The 16525-nt window shown below is 43.0% G+C and overlaps 1 protein-coding gene across 2 annotated transcripts in view; it reads right to left on the reverse strand.

The window, feature by feature from the left end:
* Positions 1–3286: 3286 nt before the first annotated feature.
* Positions 3287–16525, reverse strand: part of LOC110525762 (pleckstrin homology domain-containing family A member 2) — a 28568-nt gene continuing 15329 nt past the window's right edge. Inside the window, exons 1-9 of one of the 2 annotated variants that reach the window (XM_090237685.1) lie at positions 14932–15030; positions 12669–12766; positions 6860–6988; positions 6648–6749; positions 6489–6557; positions 6128–6198; positions 5967–6030; positions 5575–5652; positions 3287–5399 (exon numbers count right to left, since the gene is read on the reverse strand). In XM_090237685.1, coding sequence (XP_090093811.1) covers positions 4944–5399; positions 5575–5652; positions 5967–6030; positions 6128–6198; positions 6489–6557; positions 6648–6734 — 825 coding nt within the window. In that variant the 5' untranslated portion in view covers positions 6735–6749; positions 6860–6988; positions 12669–12766; positions 14932–15030 and the 3' untranslated portion in view covers positions 3287–4943. Of the gene's footprint in view, positions 5400–5574; positions 5653–5966; positions 6031–6127; positions 6199–6488; positions 6558–6647; positions 6750–6859; positions 6989–12668; positions 12767–14931; positions 15031–16525 lie in introns of those variants that run through there. The other variant, XM_021606178.3, reaches the window with a different exon arrangement.

Genomic DNA, 16525 nt, shown 5'->3' on the forward strand with positions numbered 1-16525 from the left:
TTAACTTGAAAACCACTTAACATGTTTGAAAAATCTTTTCTAATACTCATCAAGTGCTGTTTTGTACAATTTAGTTGTCTTAAGCAACATTTAAAATACTATGATTTGAAAGAGATTTTAGTTTAGGCATTTATACTTGTAGATAATATAACCTATATTTCGTCTCTGTGTGTAGAAATCGAATAAAGTACACTAATAGTTGAAGGATACATTGTTTGGGAAAAAAAAGGAAAATTAATCAATTCAAATTATTTATTGACTTTATCACAAATATTTGTCTCAAACATAATTACATTACTTTGAACTTGCCATATTTATCTTTTACTTAAGACTTCTAGAACATCATCTCAGTCGATAAATAGAAGGTTAGGTCAGGCCTATGTGATAGGGCCTGTCATTTCACTCCAGTAGGCATGTTTTCAACTCTCCAACAGTGAGAGTATAGAAGCTGAGTAACCAAACAAACTTCTCCATGTTAGAACTAACATTATAGAACTAAGAAGCTGAGAGAGACATAGACAGAGGTAAAATACACACCTTTTTGTGGCCATGGTTGGACTACATTGTCCCATCCTTACTTCTACATTTCCTCTATCAAGTCATTAAAAAAAAAACGTTTTAGTCATTTTGCAGGCACTCTTATCCAGAGCGACTTAAAGGAGCAATTGGGGTTAAGTGGCTTGCTCAAGGGCACATCAACCGATTTTTCAAGTAGTCGGCTCTGGGATTCGAACCAGCAACCTTTCGGTTACGCCAGTAACTGGTCCAACGCTCCTAACCGCTAGGTCTGTATGGAGGAAGTGGTTCCAAGTGTTCCAGCACTCCACAGCTTTGTCCCACACACCTACAGCCAGACCAAAGCGAATGAGTGTGTGTGTGACTGTGTGTATGTCTGTGTGGTAGCAATGGACAAGGTCAACCCATTTCTCTGCAAACAATCACATCACACAGGGTAAGTCACATTCCTGCCCCCCTCTCTCTCTCCCCCACCCCCTTCGGTCAGGTGGTCTCTCATGTCCTATTTTGTGGAAAAGAGAGGGACCCTCACATGATAAACTACATAAAGAATAACTACAAGCTGTCCTGATTGGATTCCAATGAGAGATGCCGAATGGCACAGAGACTCAAGGAAGTGTTGTTTCACTGTGTTATAACTTTATGTTGGGGTTGGAATGCAGAACATAGTTTTCTGGCACCAGATCCCAGGCTGCAAAACACACTTTGTTAGCACACTCTACTGTCTATTAGCCCCCACTACACGATTGTTCAATAAAACAACATCACTACTGTAAATTACTCGTATTATTAGTCTGTGTGTGCAGTGTGTTCCTCAGACAGGGCTGGTCTCTTCTAGGGTCACTGTCCTGATAGAGATGTGTCTGGCCCTCCATCGCCCTCTAGTGTTGGCCCTCTGCTCTGACAGACACAGCAGAACAGGGACTAACATCACAATAGCACACAGAAACATGGTGCTCAAATTCTGAGGAGTTCCAAACCATCAGGTCACACACTCCTAAACTCTTCTAAACACGCTCACACACACAGATGGCAGAGTTTCTCTGCAGAAAAATGCCCAATATTTTATCCGCTGGCATTTGACCAATAAAGTCGCAGCTGCCGAGTTTGAGGGGACAGAAAGGGCCTGGGGTTAGGATGAGAGGGGGGCACAGAGGTGTCCATGTGGTAACATTAACATTTAGGATACCAGCCTCTGTGCCTGCGTGTATGTCCCGAGAGGAACATTTCACTCACAGGCGTCACTCTGAAGTGTTACTAAACACAAGTGACCTTCTTTACGCACTGATGGCCATTGGCCAAACGAGAGAGATGGAGAGAAAGAGAGCGAGCAACAGAGAATGGCTTAGAGTTTCATCAGAAATGAACTACTACAGGATTAACTACTTAATGCATTAAGACCTCATATTTTCCATATACTGCTTGCTGGCCTAGACATTATCCTCCTCACCTAGACACCATAATCCTCACCCTCACATATAATTATCTTCCTCCTCTCCTCCTCCTCACCTAGACATTATCTACCTCCTCTCCTAGATATCATTACCCTCCTCCCCACCTAGACATCATTATCCTCCTCCTCTCATAGACTTCATTATCATCCTCCTCTCCTAGACATCATTATCTCCTCCCCCCTAGACATTATTATCCCCCTCCTCTCCTAGACATCATTATCTCCTCCTCTCCTAGACATTATTATCCCCCTCCTCTCCTAGACATCATTATCTCCTCCTCTCCTAGATATTATTATCCCCCCTCCTCTCCTAGACATTATTCTCCTCCTCTCCTAGACATCATTATCTCCTCCTCCTCTCCTAGACATTATTATCTCCTCCTCCTCTCCTAAATATCATTATCCTCCTCCTCTCCTAGAAATCATTATTTCCTCCTCTCCTAGAAATCATTATTTCCTCCTCTCCCACATTATTATCCCCCTCCTCTCCTAGACATCATTATCTCCTCCTCCTCTCCTAGACATCATTATCTCCTCCTCCTCTCCTAGACATCATTATCTCCTCCTCCTCTCCTAGAAATCATCATCTCCTCCTCTCCTAGACATTATTATCCCCCTCCTCTCCTAGACATTATCCCCCTCCTCACCTAGACATCATTATCTCCTCCTCTACCTTCATTGTTCTCCATCAGTCAGTCCGGTTTAACCGCTACCTTTAAAAAGCCTCTTCCTTCCAGTTGGATACTTTATCACTTCTGGGATGTCAGTCTTTAAAGGCTGAAAACTCATGTCAACACAGCTGACATTTGTGATGCTCTAAGGCCCTTTACTGTGTTAGTGTGGCCTTTACTGTGGCTCACACCTTTCCCCACCATGGTACAGAGCTCAGGAGGCATGTCCCCAGGCGGGGTGGTCTGGGTTAGCGTTGGGTCACAGGTTTCAGCACCGGACGTGTGAACGACTTCACTTAACACAGCCTCTGGCGGGGCCGGCCAGGGTGGACGGTCCGGGGTCACTTCATCTCACCTCTAGGAGAGAGGTAGGAATAAGAGAAGAGGAGAGAGAAGAGAAGGAGAGAAGAGGACATACAATAGGAGAGAGAAAATGTGTATTTCTGTCTGTCTTTTCCTCACACCATCTGTTAAGTTCTTTGTGTTGCTTGTATCCAGCACACCAGTGACACTGTCAGATCACAGGATGACAAACAGTTATTATTATAGCAGGACTGAGTGGGTCATACACTCACTTCACATCAAAAGTACTGGCCAAAACTAGATTGGTTTCAAATCAGACAACTTTACAACAGAACTAAAAAGCTTTTGTCTTATTATTTAATGCACTTGCTTATAAGTAAAAAAAAAAACAACACCATTATGATCAGGTAGGTGAGTGGACACCAGGTACGAGGTAGAAGGCAGTCCATTATATCTGAAATACTGTACCACAGGAATTAAATCAGAGAAAAAAAATTGCATTAGAAATAGCAGACATTAGCATTTAACCTTTCTCTTTCCGGAATTACAGTACTGCAAAATGCTAAAAGAGCATATACAGAAATCAAAGATGCCTTAACTTAAAAACAAACATTATCCTCTCTAATATGTTTGACCAGCCAGTCAACCATGATAAACTCAACACACAGATACACACACACACTCTGGGTTCAAATACATGTGTATTTGAGCATTTGTTATTTAAATACTTTTTTCCTGTGTATTTCAGTGTTTTCAAATACACAGCCCAAAACAGGTACTTTTATTTGAGTTATTTGTAAAAACAAAAAACAAATAGTTGACCAAATTGTATTTTAAAAGTATATTCAAATACTATTTTCAAATAACTGGGTTAAATGTATGGGAGTGTATTTGAGTATTTTCAAATACTTTCCAAGTATAAGTCCAAATACATTCCAATATTCAACTACTTGTTTTTTTCAAATAAAGGTTATCTGAATACATGTTTCAAATGCATTGAAAATTAATTCAAATACATTAAAATAGTATTTGAACCGATGTCTCACACACACACACACATGTTTGTGATTTCTAACAGGTGTCTATGTAAAGAATCAGAAACATGACAGGTTAAGTTTAAAGAGAAGAGAAAAGCACACATGGACCTGGGTCGGTGAGGTGCAGGCAGGCAAAACACAACATGTGACATGACACAATACCATAGTAGATCATTTGCATTTGAGCAAGAGAATCCAGGCTTGTGGAACAACGTGCAGAAATACGCTAAAAGCGTATGTACAAAATGTGCTGCTGATGTAGCGATTTGACGCAATTGCATGCAGTCTAACAAGAGAACAGGACTGTCTACAGGCAGAGCCACAGACACCAACATGTTCCATGACCAGGGTATTGATTGAACGGGACCCTTGGGTTTGGTCCCAATTGGCAGTGGCACCATATTCATTATATAGTGTACTACTTTTGACCAGGACCCATAGTGGGTGCCAATTGGGACGTAGCCTTGGTTAATACAAGCAAAAGACCAGCTGACTTAGACTAGTGGAGGGTGTTCGGTAGACAGACCAGGCTCCACCACAGCATTCACCTTCCTTCATCTCAGTACCTGGGTGGACTACATTCAAGTTTAAAGAGGAAATCATACAATAAAATAACATATCCTTCACATTCCACCAGACACTCTAATACTGATAACCCCTCCCATTCTGCCCAAGACTGCTCTCTCTCTGAGTCACCCTCTATACCAAAAGCCCACAGCCACTACTGACACACCCCTCAGTGAGAGAACGCATCCAGGAACCCCAGTTTACATCACTACCCTCCCCCACCAGAGCTACCCCCTCAGAGCAGAGGAGAAGGAGGTGGGGGAGGGAGGTTCAGTCTTTCAACGGTAGAAAGCACTCAAACAAGTGTCATTGTTTGTCTGTCTACACATTGGTTCTAGATGGTGGTTCTATATATTGTTGGATCCAGAGTTTTGTTGATTCTAGAAGTGGTTGGTTCTAGACGTCTGTGGTGCGGATGCCATCATCGTCCAGGCTGAAAGGGAAGCTGCGGTCTTTGGGGGGCTGAGGCTGAGAGCGGTGTCTCCTCCGGCTGCTGGAGGGGTCTGGAGCTATGGGGCCAGGGCAGGCTGGGACCCCCACACCACTGGCTAGGGCTGGAGCTGGGACCCCCTGTGGGATGAGAGTGGGAGTGGAGGGGGAGGATGAAGATGAGGAGGTGGAGGAAGAGGTGGAGCGAGAGGAAAGACTGGAGGGCAGATTGCTAAAGTGACTGTCCTTGTCCAGTGTGCCCAGAGCGGGAGCCTCTCTTTGGGGTACGGGGGTCCAGGGCTGCCACCCCGGGGCTACGGAACACGACTTCACTAGTGGGGGTCTCCTGTCATCTCCCTGGCGACCACGGAACACAGAGGGTGGGTGGGAGGAGTTACCATGGCGATACGTAAATGCAGAACCCTGAGAGAGAGAGAGAGATTCCATTTTTCCAATTCCCCCACTGAATCACGCTTGCATTTGGGCATGCCATAAGGACCACTAATAGTACTGGTCTGAATTGCTAGTCGGCCCGTCGGATCATGTGGGGCAAATTCTGAGGAGTTGTGATGAGGCTTTTGTATGTATCTAAATCTACCTTGGCAGGGCCTCTGAAGTCCTGTATCTTCAACTCAATGTCTCTGATCCAGCCCTGCATGTCCTCTGGAGTGTCTGTCTGCAACAAAACCAGCACATGCTTATACATTACGCTTAAACCACTCAGTAAGCACACACACACACACACACCTCTCTGTGATCTGAGGCCCCTGCCCCTAGTCAGCTGTTCTCCCATGGGGGGACAAGGGATGTTTTTGTTCTTACGGTTAAGTGTTGGGAAAGTACTCCTCCAATTCACAAAAAACATCCTGTCCATTTCTCCAAAAACAGAAGTAAGGCCACACATGAGCAACAGAGCATCAAGCCAGAGAGGAGTCAACACAGATGGAAGCCCAACTGCCGACAACACCCCCCCCCCCCCCCCCCTCCTACCTGGACGTAGAAGACCCTGGAGCTGGTGATGATTTCAAACAGATTATCTCTCATCAGCAGGTCCCTGACAGAGATGAGTGGGTAAGACATTGAGCTTCTGTGTTTGTGTGTGTTTGTGTCTGCTGTCGAGAGAACGAGAGAAAAAGAGGTGTGACACTCACCCAGATTTCACCAGACACTCATGGACCTTCTGAATGTCTCTCAGAGAAACAGTTCTCAGGGGCTCCTTATCCTGAAATACATATCAAATGCAGGTTACACACACGCGCACATCAGAAAAACAACACTTTACTCTATTCCACTGACATATCTGTCACACAGAACACTAAACACACAAAACCAGAACCAAAGACTTAAACATGGAGGACACATGATTTTGAATACTATGTATTGGCTTGGTTTGTATTTCCTATCCCAAATCCATTTGAGGACATCTGTAATTACACCCCAGTGAGGTCTAAACAGCAACAGCGTTACCACCCAGAGCCACACACAGAGGAGAGGGACAGGATATGACCTCACCATCTCACACTTGTAGTAACTGACAGCGTTGTGGTCCAGTGTGAAGAAACGTCTCTTCCAGCTTTTCCTCTGAAACACACAACAGATTAGTTCAAAAGTGTGTGTACGAGCGTGTGTGTGTGTGTGTGTGTGTGTGTGTGTGTGTGTGTGTGTACTCACCACGTTACCCTGTTTGACACAATAGCCACACCTCAGTACACCTGGTCTACTGCCTACAGAGGAGACCCTCCTGTCCCCTACCTCCATTTCCCCACCCTCATTCTGCAACACACACAATCATCATCCTCACAACTATCATCATCATCACGTCATCATTACCGCCATCTTCACTGTCATCATGGCAATAGTATATTTGGTCTAGACCATAGTACCTGGTAGATGGGTGTGTGCACCACCACTCCCCCGATGATCTCAGTCTTGTAGGCCAGCCTCTTACCCACTGCCTCACCGGTTACTGTAGAAACCTCTGATCTGGGCTGGAGAGGCCCTGCTTTAGGGACCTACAGAAAACAACAGTTTGAGCAATAAGTCAAACACACAGCTAGCAGTTGGCCTTTAGCCAACAACACATTACCATTCAGGTTTACTTATTGATATCCTATGAAACTATAAATGCATTATAACATATTTATGGAGTGATAAACAAGAAATGTGAGTTAAACAAGGCCCATAAGGCATACAGGGTTTCTTCAATGGGAATACAGGGCAGTTAAAGAGGAAGTGGAAGAGCGAGAGTTGTGTGAGGACAGGTGACAATAGAGAAGAAAGCAGCACCACACTTCAGCCTCACAGAGCCACAGACAGTGGTGACCTTTCTGACACAGGTTCCAATAATCTCTCCTTCCTCCCGAAGTGTGACACTTCCCTTCATGGATTGGAAAGAAAATGACTGCTACAGTGCCGTACGAAAGTATTCGCACCCATGGACTTTTTCCACATTTTGTTGTGTTACAGCCTGAATATTAATTTGATTACATAGAGATTTTGTGTCACTGGCCTACACATAATATCCCATAATGTCAAAGTGGAATGATGTTTTTAGACATTTTTACAAATTAGTTCAAAGTTGAGTCAATAAAAATTCCGCCCCTTTGTTATGGCAAGCCTAAATAAGATCAGGAGTAAAAATTAGCTTAACAAGTCACATAATAAGTTGCATGGACTCACTGTGTGAACTAATAATGTTTAACATAATTTTTTAATGACTGCCTCACCCACCACATACAATTATCATCTGTAAGGTCCCTCAGTCGAGCAGTGAATTTCAAACACAGATTCAACCACAAAGACCAGGGAGGTTTTCCATTGCCTCACAAAGAAGGGCACCTATTGGTAGGTGGATTTAAAAAAAGCAGGCATTGAATATCATTTTGAGCATGGTTAAGTTATTAATTCGACTTTGGATGGTGTATCAATACACCCAGACACTACAAAGATGCAGGCGTCCTTCCTAACTCAGTTGCCGGAGAGGAAATAAGCCACTCAGGGATTTCACCATGAGGCCAACGGTGATTTTACAGAGCAAAATGGCTGTGATAGAAGAAAACTGAGGATGGATCAACAAGTGTAGTTACTCCACAATACTAACCTAAATGACAGAGTGAAAAGAAGCAAGCCTGTACAGAATAAACGATGAACTACTAACTATGTCCTGAATACAAAGTGTTGTGATTGAGGCAAATCCAACAACATATCACTGAGTACCACGCTATAGATTTACAAGCATGCTAGTGGCTGCATCATGTTATGAGTATGCTTGTCATCGGCAAGGACTCTGGAGTTTTTTGGAATAAAAAGAAATGGAATGGCAAATAGAAATCCAATATGGATGGTGTTAAGAGATAGATGGGAGGGGTCTAATGGAGCTGAAGGTTGGGACTAATAACAACAAGATAATTAATGTAAAACATACTGTGCCCGTTAAACATATATAGGTTAAGAACTATGAAAGAGCACAGTTTGAAATATATGGCAAATAGAAATCAAACCGGATGGAAGTCAGGAATAGATGGGAGATGTTGAGGAAGGACAGGAGTAAAAACAAACAAAATAGAACTATTGTAAAATAGACTGTCCATAAAATGTATATAGTTTGTATAAGCTAGAAATACAGGCCTAAGCATTGTTGTTCATTAGTTTGCTCCAATTGGGGGAAGGGTGGTAGGGTAATAAAGGAAACTATATTTTTAAAAAGGTGTGTGTGTGTGTGTGTGTGTGTGTGTGTGTGTGTGTGTGTGTGTGTATAAGCAAAAAATATATATGGGGGATTGGAAGTGAAGCAGACAATTAGATTGATGGAACAATCTGCAATATTAAAGCTGATCTACTCACTAAATGTAAAAAAATTCAAAATAAATAAATAGTGTAGTTACTCCACAATACTAACCTAAATGACAGAGTGAAAAGAAGCAAGCCTGTACAGAACAGAAATATTCTAAAACATGCATTCTGTTTGCAATAAGGCGAAAACATTTAAAAAAAACTTTATGTCCTGAATACAAAGCGTTACGATTGAGGCAAATTCAACACAACACATCACTGAGTACAACACTATATATTTAAAAGCATGGTGGTGGCTGCATCATGTTATGAGTGTGCTTATCATCGGCAAGGACTCTGGAGTTTTTTGGAATAAAAATAAACGGAATAGAGCTAAGCACAGGCAAAATCCGAGAGGAAAACCTGGTGTTCAGTCTGCTTTCCAAAAACACCCGGAGACAAATTTCACCTGTCAGCAGGACAATAACCTAAAACAAGGCCAAATATACTGTTTACATATCTGGCATTGCTCATCTCATGCTCATCTCATAGGAATATACTGTTTTCTACACTATTCTACGGTATCTCATTGACTTAATAATGCTTACATACTGTATCTTGCATTACTCATCTCATATGTATATACTGTTGTTTCTATACTATTCTACTGTATCTTAGTCCGTTCCGCTCTGACGTTGCTCGTCCATATGTATATAGTCTTAATTCATTTCTACTTAGATTTATTGGGAAATGGGTATAGGTTGTGTAATTTGTTAGATATTACTTGTTAGATATTACTGCACTGTCGGAGATAGAAGCACAAGCATTTCACTACCCCTGCAATAACATCTGTTAATGTGATTTGATATACACCGGAGTAGCTTACCAAGATGACATGAATGTTCCTGAGTGGCCTAGTTATAGTTTTGAATGAAAATAAGCTCAAAAATCTATGGCAAGATTTGAAAATGGCTGTCTAGCAATGATAAACAACCAACTTGACAGAGCTTGAAGATTCTAACATGTATTGACTCAGGGGTGTGAATATTTAAGTAAATGAGATATTTCTGAATTTAATTTTCAACACAATTGCAAACATTTCTAAAAACATGTTTTCACTTTGTCATTATGGGGTATTGTGTGTAGATACGTGAAGAAAAACAATTCAGGCTGTAACACCACAAAATGTGGAACAAGTCAAGGGGTATGAATACTTTCTCAAGGCACTGTATATGGAAACTCCCTCTAGGCCTACACCAATCCAATGTTTTCAAATTTATGTGGAGTGGTGAACGAGTGCACACTTCAGGAGAAAAAAAGACAGAGAAAATAAAGATTATTGGGACATAACCACTAACTGCTGCTCTCAGCCTTCTGTAGAAGTGTGGAGGGGAGGAGTTACAGGCCTTCAGCATTAAACTCTCTGGTCAAGAAGTTTGTGTGTGTGTGTGTGTGTGTGTGTGTGTCAGATTTTTACGGCAGCTCCACAGACAATCAGCAGATGTGTGTGGTCTTGGTAGAGCATGGCACTTGCAACTAGAGGCCTTCACGGGTCCAAAAAGTTGGACCCGTTCCGAAATGGACCTGGGGCATTCCCATCCGGAACAGATATGCATGAATTCACTTTTTTAATACCCGTTCCAAATGGACCTGGGGCATTCCCATCCGGGACAGATATGCATGAATGCACTTTTTCAATACCCGTTCCAAATGGACCTGGGGCATTCCCATCCGGAACAGATATGCATGAATTCACTTTTTTAATACCCGTTCCAAATTGGACCTGGAGCATTCCCATCCGGAACAGATATGCATGAATTCACTTTCTTATTACCCATTCCAAATGGACCTGGGGCATTCCCATCCGGAACAGATATGCATGAATTCACTTTTTGAATACCCGTTCCAAATGGACCCGTGAAAATCAAATCAGATCCGGCCCAGACACGTGACATTATTTAGAATTCTGGATCCGGACTCGCTCAGGTCCCGGATCAGGTCTCGGGTATTCAGGTACAAGTGGCTCCGTGAAGACCTCTACTTCCAACGCCAAGATAGGGTTTGATTCCCGGGACCACATGTACATAAAATGTATGCACACATGAATGTAAGTCGCTTTGGATAAAAACATCTGCTAAATGGTACAGTATATACAGTATTATATTATAAACAGTGTATGTGTGGAAAGCCACCCCCACAGGCTGAATATAGGATTCAACACACACTGAGGGAATGTGCTCTGTGAAACCTCAAAACACCAATCATGCTGTCGTGTTTCACCATTTCCTCATATTCTAGATGAGAGATTGTGAGAGTATGTGCGCGTGCCAAACCAAAAGCATAATTAGCGGTGGGGGGAGGGGGGGGGGGGGTCCAATCGTAAAATGAGGAAAGGAGTAGCACTGTGTTGTGTCAAGACACAGAAATCAAGTAGCTGCCTGGTGCTTTATGGTGGGAATTTATTTCTCCTATCAATCAAATTTGTACATTTTTGCATTTCACCTCAGTTGAGAACAAGTTCTCATTTACAACTGCGACCTGGCCAAGATAAAGCAAAGCAGTGTGACAAAAACAACAGCACAGAGTTACACATGGGACAAACAAATGTACAGTCAATAACACAATAGAAAATCTATATACAGTGTGTGCAAATGTAGTAAGATTAGGGAGGTAAGGCAATAAATAGGCCATAGTGCTGAAATAATAAAACATTGGAGTGATAGATGTGCAAGTAGAGATACTGGGGTGCAAAAGAGCAAAATAAATAACAATATGGGGAGGTAGTTGGGTGGGCTATTCACAGATTGGCTGTGTACAGGTGCAGTGATCTGTAAGCTGCTCTGACAGCTGATGCTTAAAGGTAGAGGGAGATGTGAGTCTCCAGCTTCAGTGATTTTTGCAATTTGTTCCAGTCATTGGCAGCAGAGAACTGGAAGGAAAATCAGCCAAAGGAGGAGTTGGCTTTGGGGATGACCAGTGAAATATACCTGCTGGAGCGCATGCTATGGGTGGGTGTTGCTATGGTGACCAGTGATCGGAGATAAGGCGGGGCTTTACCTAGCAAAGACTTATAGATGACCTGGAGCCAGTGGGTTTGTCGACGAATATGCCAACGAGAGCATACAGGTCGCAGTGGTGGGTAGTATATGGGGCTTTGGTCACAAAACGGATGGCTCTGTGATAGACTGCACCCAATTTACTGAGTAGTGTTGGAGGCTATTTTGTAAATGACATTGCCAAAGTCAAGGATCGGTAGGATAGTCAGTTTTACGAGGGTATGTTTAGCAGCATGAGTGAAGGATGCTTTGTTGCGAAATAGGAAGCCGATTCTAGATTTAATTTGGATTGGAGATGCTTAATGTGAGTCTGGAAGGAGAGTTTACAGCCTAACCAGACCCCTAGCTATTTGTAGTTGTCCACATATTCTAAGTCAGAACCGTCCAGAGTAGTGATGCTAGTTGGGCGGGTGGGTGCAGACAGCGATCGGTTAAAGAGCATGCATTTAGTTTTACTAGCATTTAAGAGCAGTTGGAGGCCACGGAAGGAGTGTTGTATAACATTGAAGCTGTCTGGAGGCAAGTTAACACAGTGCCCAAAGAAGGGCCAGAAGTATACAGAATGGTGTCGTCTGCGTAAAGGTGGACCAGAGAATCACCAGCAGCAAGAGCGACATCATTGATATATACAGAGAAAAGAGTCGGCCCGAGAATTGAACCCTGTGGCACCCCCATAGAGGCTACCAGAGGTCCGGACAACAGGCCCTCCGACTTGACACACTGAACTCTGAGAAGTAGTTGGTGAACCAGGCGAGGCAGTTATTTGAGAAACCAAGGCTGTTATAATAATTAATTTAAGGGCAAATTGACCTGTCTCTCACTATATGTTAATGGTAACGTTAGCTACAGGAGTTGGGGTACTCACAGTGATCTTGGTAGCTTTGTTCAGAGCGAGGACCCAGTCTTTCAGGTCAGCAGCATCGTTGGCATGGAGGAAATAACGCCGAGACACTGCATTGATCACTGCAGACATAGTTATAATACAGAACATAAATACAGAGGTTATAATAGCACTGATCACTGCAAGGAGGACAGAACAGGTATGGGTTATTCCACCTCAGAAAGCACCAGAAAGAGGGTTGACACCCACCATCTTAGATTGTTCTTAGCAACAGATACGATGAGCATTTCTAAAACATTATTTTGTTGAAATATCATTTACTCTATGAGAAATTAAGCTAACCGATTGCACCCAAATTAGCTATTTTAATGTATAGGATTCAGATAATATTCCATTAATATAGTACCCAACATCCGATTCGGACCAAACGTCTTCCTACCAATTAGTAAGACATGAGGAATTGTGTGTGTGTGTAATATATATATACTGCTCAAAAAAATAAAGGGAACACTAAAAGAACTCATCCTAGATCTGAATGAAATATTCTTATTAAATCATTTTTTTCTTTACATAGTTGAATGTGCTGACAACAAAATCACACAAAAATGATCAATGGAAATCAAATTTATCAACCCATGGAGGTCTGGATTTGGAGTCACACTCAACATTAAAGTGGAAAACCACACTACAGGCTGATCCAACTTTGATGTAATGTCCTTAAAACAAGTCAAAATGAGGCTCAGTAGTGTGTGTGGCCTCCACGTGCCTGTATGACCTCCCTACAACGCCTGGGCATGCTCCTGATGAGATGGCGGATGGTCTCCTGAGGGATCTCCTCCCAGACTTGGACTAAAGCATCCGCCAACTCCTGGACTGTCTGTGGTGCAACGTGGCGTTGGTGGATGGAGCGAGACATGATGTCCCAGATGTGCTCAATTGGATTCAGGTCTGGGGAACGGGCGGGCCAGTCCATAGCATCAATGCCTTCCTCTTGCAGGAACTGCTGACACACTCCAGCCACATGAGGTCTAGCATTGTCTTGCATTAGGAGGAACCCAGGGCCAACCGCACCAGCATATGGTCTCACAAGGGGTCTGAGGAGCTCATCTCGGTACCTAATGGCAGTCAGGCTACTTCTGGCGAGCACATGGAGGGCTGTGCGGTCCCCCAAAGAAATGCCACCCCACACCATGACTGACCCACCGCCAAACCGGTCATGCTGGAGGATGTTGCAGGCAGCATAACGTTCTCCACGGCGTCTCCAGACTCTGTCACGTCTGTCACGTGCTCAGTGTGAACCTGCTTTCATCTGTGAATAGCACAGGGCGCCAGTGGCAAATTTGCCAATCATGGTGTTCTCTGGCAAATGCCAAACATCCCGCACGATGTTGGGCTGTAAGTACAACCCCCACCCGTGGACGTCGGGCCCTCATACCACCCTCATGGAGTCTGTTTCTGACCGTTTGAGCAGACACAAGCACATTTGTGGCCTGCTGGAGGTCATTTTGCAGGGCTCTGGCAGTGCTCCTCCTTGCACAAAGGCGGAGGTAGCGGTCCTGCTGCTGGGTTGTTGCCCTCCTACGGCCTCCTCCACGTCTCCTGATGCACTGGCCCGTCTCCTGGTAGCGCCTCCATGCTCTGGACACTACGCTGACAGAAACAGCAAACCTTCTTGCCACAGCTCGCATTGATGTGCCATCCTGGATGAGCTGCACTACCTGAGCCACTTGTGTGGGTTGTAGACTCCGTCTCATGCTACCACTAGAGTGAAAGCACCGCCAGCATTCAAAAGTGACCAAAACATCAGCCAGGAAGCATAGGAACTGAGAAGTGGTCTGTGGTCCCCACCTGAAGAACCACTCCTTTATTGGGGGTGTCTTGCTAATTGCCTATAATTTCCACCTGTTGTCTATTCCATTTGCACAACAGCATGTGAAATTTATCGTCAATCAGTGTTGCTTCCTAAGTGTACAGTTTGATTTCACAGAAGTGTGATTGACTTGGAGTTACATTGTGTTGTTTAAGTGTTCCCTTTATTTTTTTTGAGCAGTGTATAATTATATATATATATATATATATATATTTTAAAGCCACCCACGGAAGCCTCACACTTCATGCCAATCCCACCCCAACAACCAGTATACAGTATCAGTTCTCTATTTTTGACAAGTAGTATGAAGCTGTGGCTTGCTTCCCCATACCATGTAATGTATTCCCTGTGAATCTGGTCATGTTTCTTTTCCCCTGTTCAAAGAAATTAGTAATTGAAGAAGCTTGCATTATTTACCATAAAGTAGTGTCAATGGTTTATAGAGAGGGTCTTCTAAGTGGGGAGCGGACCGATGGGTGGGTTTCCATGTGGGTCCTGCTTTTTATTTTACATCCATGGGCTACATCAACATTAAAGATAACAATTACATTTTAGTAAAACAATGGCAACACTAGCTATTCTCTTGTGGAATTTGAAAGGCCTTAATAGTTCTATCAAACATTCCAACTATCTTGAGTCTAAAACCACATTGATAGAGCAATGCTCTGAGAAACACACATGAAATTGAATTGAATGAATTCATAATTATTAACAAAAATTCAGTTGATGATTCTCTGATTTTATGGGACAAGGGTTTTATTAAAAACAATGCAACTACATTTGCATCTGGGCTGAATAAATCACATTTAAAAGAAGATATCAGAATTGGAAAAGTTGTTAACGAAGTTAGAGCGTTCAACAAATACCTTTTCAGTGCAGCTACTCTCTCCAAAGTCAAGACAGAACTAAATCTATTGATAAGACAGAGCAGAATATTCCACCCATTGAGATAAACTTAAGCATTAGTTTCATGGTAATCGACACAGTTGTCTTTTGGCTAACAAGCTTCGCAGTAATTAGCGGATATTGTAAGCATTGAAACTGAATCAGGTGAATTACTATCAGAACCCAAATTATATCAACTAAAGTGTAACGATGTGCGCTGAGAGTTCGGAAGCAAGTTCAGGGAGTGAGTGTTTTAATAAATAAAACACAACATAATATAAAAAATAAGAAACACGAACAACACAGACATAACACAGGAACAGAAACAATAACGCCTAGGGAAGCAACCAAAGGGAGTGACATATACAGTGGGGAGAACAAGTATTTGATTATTTTTTTATTTTACCTTTATTTAACCAGGTAGGCTAGTTGAGAACAAGTCTCATTTGCAACTGCGACCTGGCCAAGATAAAGCATAGCAGTGTGAACAGACAACACAAAGTTACACATGGAGTAAGTAAACAATTAACAAGTCAATAACACAGTAGAAAAAAAGGGGAGTCTATATACATTGTGTGCAAAAGGCATGAGGAGGTAGGCGAATAATTACAATTTTGCAGGTTAATAACACTGGAGTGATAAATGATCATATGGTCATGTACAGGTAGAGATATCGGTGTGCAAAAGAGCAGAAAAGTAAATAAATAAAAACAGTATGGGGATGAGGTAGGTAAAAATGGGTGGGCTATTTACCGATAGACTATGTACAGCTGCAGCGATCGGTTAACTGCTCAGATAGCAGATGTTTGAAGTTGGTGAGGGAGATAAAAGTCTCCAACTTCAGCGATTTTTGCAATTCGTTCCAGTCACAGGCAGCAGAGAACTGGAACGAAAGGCGGCCAAATGAGGTGTTGGCTTTAGGGATGATCAGTGAGATACACCTGCTGGAGCGCGTGCTACGGATGGGTGTTGCCATCGTGACCAGTGAACTGAGATAAGGCGGAGCTTTACCTAGCATGGACTTGTAGATGACCTGGAGCCAGTGGGTCTGGCGACGAATATGTAGCGAGGGCCAGCCGACTAGAGCATACAAGTTGCAGTGGTGGGTGGTATAAGGTGCTTTAGT

Source organism: Oncorhynchus mykiss, chromosome 6 (assembly GCF_057628025.1).
Source record: "Oncorhynchus mykiss isolate SJ-2025 chromosome 6, ASM5762802v1, whole genome shotgun sequence".
Classification (NCBI taxonomy): Eukaryota; Metazoa; Chordata; class Actinopteri; order Salmoniformes; family Salmonidae; genus Oncorhynchus; species Oncorhynchus mykiss.